The sequence below is a fragment of the Podarcis gaigeae genome (genome assembly GCF_964106915.1).
Source record: "Podarcis gaigeae genome assembly, chromosome: 7".
Taxonomy (NCBI): domain Eukaryota; kingdom Metazoa; phylum Chordata; class Lepidosauria; order Squamata; family Lacertidae; genus Podarcis; species Podarcis gaigeae.
In genome coordinates this window covers 24,594,014-24,601,883 of record NC_139683.1, presented here as the reverse complement: position 1 = coordinate 24,601,883, position 7,870 = coordinate 24,594,014, and the positions used below count along the sequence as shown (strand labels likewise).

The window sequence follows — 7,870 nt, the reverse complement described above, 5'->3', positions numbered from 1 at the left end:
TGCAGCCTTAATTTTGTAGTCTTCATATATTTCAGACCCAGAGCTTAACACCAACCTGCATTATAGGTTTAATTGATCATTATTAATTTTTGTCTTTGTTCTCCTTTGTTTAAAACAAAACCTTAAACAAGAATTGGGGGTTGGTGGCCATTGTGACTATTGATCCAGCCCATTTCACTTAGGGCCTCAATCCAGTTCTGTGGAATAATTTGAAAATATATTTTAAAGCACTTTGAGTATGTGGAATCAGAAGACTGCTGTCAGTGTGACTCCCTACTTCAATTGCTATAGACATGTATATCCTATAATGTGGCAAAAAAACCCACAAGAAATTGCAGGCAGGAACAGGAAATAGGTGCCAATCACAAACTTTTACAAGTCAGTATCACATCTTCAGTGATACTTTGTAAGGCTGTGAAGAAGGCATTTCAAGGCCCTAGATAGCAGCACAGAGTTCATCTAGGACCTTGGTTGGAAAGATGTTATTTGCATGTTGCAGAAATCTCTGAATATGGTGCCAGTTTTGTAAATAAGTATAGCTGTGGTTGGGACACGGGTGGTGCTGTGGGTAAAACCTCAGGGCTTAGGGCTTGCTGATCGCATGGTCGGCGGTTCAAATCCCCGCGGCGGGGTGAGCTCCCGTCTTTCGGTCCCAGCTCCTGCCCACCTAGCAGTTCGAAAGCACCCCTAAGTGCAAGTAGATAAATAGGTACCGCTTTATAGCGGGAAGGTAAACGGCGTTTCCGTGTGCTGCGCTGGTGCTGGCTCGCCAGAGCAGCTTCGTCACGCTGGCCATGTGACCCGGAAATGTCTCCGGACAGCGCTGGCCCTCGGCCTCTTAAGTGAGATGGGCACACAACCCTAGAGTCGGACACGACTGGCCCGTACGGGCAGGGGTACCTTTACCTTTTTATAGCTGTGGTTGCCTGTTGGAAACACTTCATTTAAAAAGCTGTGTATTTTCTTTAACCTGGAACAAACACAGCTGACATGACTGCAGTGCATTTGTTTGATTCTCCATCAGGGGAGGGACTTCATCCTCTGGTAACAAATCTGTTCCAGTAAGAGAGAAGACTTTAAGTTGGGTGCACACAGCTGCTCAAGGTTGCAGAGAGATAACTGAGTGGAAGAAGACTGGCGAAACACTGGAGGATATGAGGGAGCAGATCTCCTCCCCTCCCATTTCGAACTCACTAAAGCCATATTGTTGCTAAATAGCTTGAATGCTTGTGAAGTCACTGAAATATGTTATGTCTACTATTAAGAACACAACAGTATTTAAGCATCTAGATGAGAGTGCAGTACCCTCAAAACCAAAGCACAACATTAAAGAAAGTGACTTGTGGATACAGCTAGCTTTCCTTGGCTGCATATTCAAACTGCAAAAACAAAACAATCTCTAAATACAAGCCTAATAATAATAATAATAATGTTAAAAAGAGTTCCTAGGGGGTATGCAAATCCTACATATTTGACCTAGAACTAAGCTGTTTACTTATTTATCAACCTAGATCCTTCCAGCCATCTGCCTCTGGTACAATTGTCCTTAGCCTTTCCCCACCTGATGCCCTCTGAATGCTGGATGACTCCCATTGCAGTCTGACGACATCCTGAGCACAGTGGGTTGGGGAAGTCTGCTTTAGAGTGTTAAGATGTACCATTAAAGTCCAACATTTGCAATAAGAAAGGTAGCCTACAAGTGAGAAGGGATGTTGTTTCTGCCTGACAAGGAGAAAATCTCCCATTTCCGTAATAACTCGCAGAAATAAGATAGAAGCTTGATTTTTCTGTTCAACTGTCAGGTTTTTTCACTGGTGGCTCTGCAAACTCCCATCTTCTGATACTATATAGTTTTCTCTTGTTCCCTGAATTCCACATGTTCTTTTTCTGCGGTTAGCTCTGTGCCACCATTAGAAAACTGATTAACAGCCCATATGCAGGAGCTTATTGGAAGTCAGTGAAATTTTTAGCAACCTTTGTGCAGGACGTAGACCTTGGCTGTATCACAGCATATAAATTAGTGGGTAATGATTTGCAGTCCCTTTTCAGGTTTGATGCTTCCATAAGCCTTTTTTATGACTCTGATCTTGGTTTGTGGTGGCTTGGATGCTTCATTCCTATTCATGTATACTCAGCAGTCAGCTAGGACTTGCTTAACCTCCATGGGACTTAAGCAGGAGCTAAACAAATATAAGATGTGGTCATTACTACTGTAAAAAAATATGCATCTTTTCTTCTGCCCTCACATCACATGACTCCAATCCCTGAAGGACTAAATACTCAGTATTCCAGGGACAGATATATGATTTTTGACAAGCTGTGATGCCCGCTTATAAGTAATCTAAGGCTGCAACCCTACAGTATACACTTAATTGGGAGAAAGCGCCATTTAACTTAATGGGCCTTCCATTTGAGAAGTATGCAGATCTGTGCTGTAATCCTCTTTAGAAAGAGCACATTAAAGCAATGCCCACTTTTCAAATGGACTTTGAAAAGTGGCCAAATTGTATTCTATTTCAGTGGAATTAAAACAGGATTTATAGAGTGGCGTGCAATAGATCTTAAAATGTCTAATTTTTCATCTCTTTATTTCTGCTATCAATCTTCCACCATTGAAAGGGTCCTTGAATAGCTCCTAGGAGGTGAATTGGCAAACAGTGGAGAGAAGCCAAGAACTCCCTCTGTTTCTATAATCAGCTGAACCAATCCAATCAATCTCTTAAGGAGGGGGGAAAGAATCTATGAAGCTCCAAAATAATTAAAAGACTTCAATCTTCTCCTGCTTTAGAACAGGAAGCTCCGCTGTCTGTGTTTGACCTTGTGTGCTTATCTGAGCTTCCTGATGGAGCAGATAAGATATGAAAGGTTAAGAATCTTTCAGCACTGCTTAGAAATTTTAATATAAAGGCAGGTTTGGAACTGAATGCCTTTTTATGCTCCGAAAAGCGAAATGAGATAAGGGAATAAAATATCCGATTACCTGGGATTCAAAAGCTCAGCCAGTAGAGCACGAGACTCTTAATCTCATGTTTGTGAGTTCAAACCCCACATTGGGCAAAAGATTCCTGTATTGCAAGGGGTTGGACTAGATTACCCTTGTGGTCCCTTCCATGCTTCAAGTGATCTTCACTGTTATCTAGTACAGGCTGTAATTCTGTGCTTCCTTACTTTGGCAGTAAGTCCCATGAGCAGCAATAAGTCCCACCATCAGTATACATGCATAGGAGTGAGCTGGGTTTCCAAGCAATGGTGGTGTAGTGTGGGAATCATAGGAACTTTTGAGCCGAAGACAATGCTAATCAGAGGCGGATTTAGGGGAGGCGCAGAGCCTCAGGGGTGCTGCAGGAGGCGTCACAGCTATGATGTAGTTGGCAGGGGCCTGCCCCACTGAGATTTGAGGCCCCATGGTCTGTGCAGGTGCACACTTTCAGTGAGGTGCATAATTTGCGTCTACAACTCAGTTTGGGGTGCAAAACAACAGCTCTCTGTTCATGCGGGTATTTTGTATGGGAAAGGAAAGACTGCAGCAGGTCCCTTGAGAGAGAAAGAGAAGACCACAACATCAAAAGGTGATTTCTTTGATGACTTACATCCCAAATCTCTCCCCCTCAGTAAGCCTTCAACCAACAACCCCCCCCCCCCACGCACAGAGCGCAGCCTTTATTCCTGGTCCCTTCACCCCGCATTTAATTTTTAACAGTTAAAAGGACAAAGCTGCTTCCATAGGGACGCCCTTGCAGTGACTCTATGCTCTCGATACTTTTAAATTTTGACCAATTTCACTGCCAGTGGCCAGGCCATCCCAGCGGAAGCGCCTCCGGCCTAGATGCCCCGCCCACGTCCCTCCTGTAATTTTCCTTTCTTTCCGATGGCGACGCAAAGTCGCCGCAGTTTCCTAGGGGAGCCCCTTTAATTTTAGGGGCGGCGTGGAACGGACTTCCCTCTGCAGCGCAAACGTGCGCGCCTGCCTCTCTTTTGTCAATGGGCCGCGGTTCGAATCTTCCCACTCGGGCATTCTCATTCATTCCTCCGCCCGGCCTCCTTCGGGCGCGCGCTCCTCGCCGGCCCAATCCGGGGCTCGCTCGGAGGCTCCGCCCCTCCCCGCCGGCGTGCGGGAGGCCCGATGACGTCATGGAACGGAGGTTCCCCCTCCCTCCCTCCCTCCCTCCTCCTCCTCCTGGCGGTATCCAGGCGCTGCTGCAGCGCTGGGGGAATTCGCCGCTGAGCTGCCGCCGGGACCGGAGGCGCGCGTCTCTCTCTCTTTCTGTTGCGCTCCGCACCATGAAGATGATGAGCTCCCCCTGGGCCCGCTTCTACTCCAACAGCTGCTGCATGTGCTGCCATGTCCGCACCGGGACCATCATCCTCGGCATCTGGTACCTGGTAAGGAAGGGAAAGGCGAGCGAGGCAGCCAAGGGCTCCGCGGTTAGGCTCCGGGAGGGGCGTCCAGGCTGCGGGAGGGGCCCGACCCTGCGCAACTCGCACACCCGGGTAGCAGGTGGGTGGAGAAGCGCTTGCTTCCCGTTGAGAACCGGGCCCTGCGGAGTTTGCTGGCTTGCCCGCCCTCAGGTTCTCCCAGCAGCAGCGAGGAAGACTGGGCTGTCCGCTTCTGGTACCCAACTTGCTCGCCCACCTGCGCCTTCTGCCTCTGGGCACCGCGAAGGGGGAGGTGGGGTCGAGCCTCGAGGCAGCCTGGTCCTCCCTGCTGCACATCTTCCCGACGGGGGGGGGGGAGGGAGGCTGTGTGCTTTACAGGCACACACACACACACACACACACTGGCAGAGTAGCCCAGAGCCCAAATCTCTCTGCTGCAGCGCCGGGAGAAAGGGGGAAGCAACTGGGATCTGGAAAGAGCCTTGCAGGATTAGGCCCATCTTGTCCGCCTTCCTATTCTCACCACGGTCATCAACCCAGATGCGCACAAGCAGATGGCAACGTCTCTCTCGCCGATCGAGAATACTGCCTCTGACCCTGTGTAGCCAGCGTGGCTTCTCCAGGAGTATACTAAACCCTCCATTTTAATATAGAAATCCTCGCTTGCTGGCAGTGCCCACTACACCTGCCACCCTGCCAGAGGAAGGACAGGGAGTAGGCAGAAGGATCCGTCTGTCTTCTTCACCTCTGCCCTTCCGGCAGAGGGGGCGGGAGGGCACGGCAAGGATGGAGAACCTGTGGCCCTCTAAATGTTGTTGGAGTCAGATTCCCATCAGCCCCAGATGGCCAGTGCTCAGGCACGATGGGAGTTGGAGTCCAGGTTCCCTGTCCCTGCCCTGCCAAGAGTGGACAGGTGAGCCAATGGAGGGAGAAGTGACTTTTTCTGGCAGCAATCGCTTTCCTGTTTGCTATGTGCCGTCCACAGGGAGAGGGGGAGACGGGAGTGCAAAAAGGCAGCGACTGCTCCTCCCACGCCTTTGCACGCCCGGTCACAGCAGGTGGGATTAGATGAGCACCGGCTGCAAGCTGCCACTACCTTATGTGCCAGACTGACACCTCCTTCTCTACCTGCTTGCCCTCAGTCTCTTTGTAAGCCCAGTCTGAACTGGGAGAGCAGGCTGGTGGAACCTTCCAGAGAGAACATGCATACAAGAAGCAGCCAACCTCTTTACTTTTTTCTTGCACACAGTCCTTGAGCAACCTAGCTGGGCTCTGTCCTCCTCGCTGAGCCACTGAAGAAGGAAGAGGAGGCAGGCAGGCAGCAGCTGTGCTCTCCCAGTGGCCAGCATGGCAGGCTCAGTCATACCACTGTAACTCCCAGATGGAGCATGCGGTTGAGAGGTAGTAGCGGCCATTTTCCGGGAGTCGACACACATTTGCCTGCTTGCCCCAGAGAATTATGGGAGCTATTGTACTCCTTTTAGAGCTACAATTCCTAGGACCCTTAAGAAACAACTGTTCCCATAATTCTTTGGGGGAAGTCATGTGCCTTAAATGTGTGGTGTGGATGTAACCAAAGTTAAAGGAATCCTCTTCCTTTTCCCCCCCATCTGTGATAGCTTTTCATGGGGTGGTTGAATTGGATGGCCTTGTTACTGAAGTCCGGCTTACTGGTGTCAGAGTGTTTCATCTCTAAATAAATTTACAGGAAAATGGTATCTTTAAAAAATATCCCAACATGGTGGAACGTTTTGCTGTCCAATAGGGGCCCAACACATTCCAGCCAGCCCAGCACCTGTAATCTCAACAGGAGCATTAAGTTAATGAGAGAGAACAAATTTTGCACTGCAGAAATAGTAATATTGAGCATAATTTAATAACCTTTGAGGTACTGCATCTAGTTTAACAGCAAGGACTACAGTGGAGAAGTTGAACCTACCTTTTGTAGCACCTAGTTCCAAGTTTAAGCTGTGACGTAGTTGGTCAAGTCTCTTCCTATCTCTATTTTCTATCGGCCAAAAGGCAATTTTAATGACACACGTTCCTTGTTGCTTTGAAAATTGTTGGGATAAAGATTGTAAAACACTTCGTACAGTGAAGTGCTACATAAATAATTAATTGTAGTAATTGACATTTGCAGCTGATGGGAGGTGTAGTCCAGCAGTATTTGGAGGTGATACAGGTTTCCCACACCTGCCATATTCATGACGTTATTTCTGTGACTGCAAATTGTTTTAACATTGTGTTTTAATGTTGTAACCCACACTGGGACATTAGGTTGAAGTGTGGGTACACAGTAATAAAAATAATAGCAATATACATGTCCATTTGGAAGCATGCCCTGTTGACATCAATGGGCCTCACTCCTTGGTAAATGTGTTTTGGATTTAGACTGCCTTTTGGTTTTGTTGTATGGTGCTTTCTTTTAAAGCTGTTGCAAACCACTTTGGATATTTCAATGGAAAATGGGGCATAAGTATTTTCAGTGCATAAAAGAATAACACCCTTTGAATGAGCGTCTGGGTGTACATCAAAACCCTAAAATGTATTTTATATAATTAACTTTATATTTCTATGCTTTGTATATCATATTGTTGTTTTATTGCTATGGCCGATGGCCGACGCAAATAAAGATTCATTCATTCATTCATGCATTCTGAGTGTACATTTGAGAACTTGGTTGTAGTTGTGTGCCTGGATCAGGAGTGGGGATCCTGTGGTCCCACAGATGATGTTGGACCACAACTTACCTCAGCCCCAGCCAGTGTGGCCAATGGGAAGGAGTGATAGGAGCTGTATGTCAGCAGCATCTTGGAGCCACAGATTCCCCAACTCTGGTCATCATGGTACTATATGCTGTATAAAAGTCCAAGGGGAAATGAGTGGAATTTTTTCAGTTTTTTAGCTCTTATCTTTCCATCATTTTTTAAATAGTATTCCTATATACCAGGCATGTCAAACTGCTCAACAACTTTGGTGAAGGCTCCCCCCCCCAAACTCAATCCAATGAGTAGATCACTGCCCGTTTTTTGTAGTGGGAGTAGATCACAGTCTCTTGGGATTTGGACATGCCTGCTGTATACCAAGATGTTCTAGACTGGGGAGGGGCGGGGAATTGGTGCGTAATAAACAATTACACTTGCTTTCCATTTCTCAGCTCTTAGCGCAAAAAATGGTGGCATGTACTTCATTATAATTCCCTCCCCCAACCAAACTTCCTTCCCTACACCACTATATTACTATTATTATTATTATTATTATTATTATTATTATTATTACATTTATATCTTACCTTTCCTCCAAAGATCTCAAGTAGTATTCATGCTTTTTCCCTCTCCCCATATAAGCCTCACAACAACCCTATGAGGTTGGGCTAAGCTGAGAGACATTGACTGGCCCAAAGTCACCCAGTGAGCTTCATGGCTGGGCAGGGATTCGAACCCTGCTTTCCCAGGTCCTAATCTGACACTCTAAATACTACAGCATGCTGGCC

At 47.2% G+C, this 7,870-nt stretch overlaps 1 protein-coding gene across 1 annotated transcript in view; it reads left to right on the top strand.

The window, feature by feature from the left end:
• Window positions 1-4,146: 4,146 nt before the first annotated feature.
• The window catches only part of LAPTM4B (lysosomal protein transmembrane 4 beta), a 65,886-nt gene continuing 62,162 nt past the window's right edge, over window positions 4,147-7,870 (top strand). Inside the window, exon 1 of the mRNA XM_083749831.1 lies at window positions 4,147-4,383. Within this exon, the coding sequence (XP_083605957.1) occupies window positions 4,282-4,383 (102 nt within the window). The 5' untranslated portion in view covers window positions 4,147-4,281. The remainder of the gene's footprint in view (window positions 4,384-7,870) is intronic.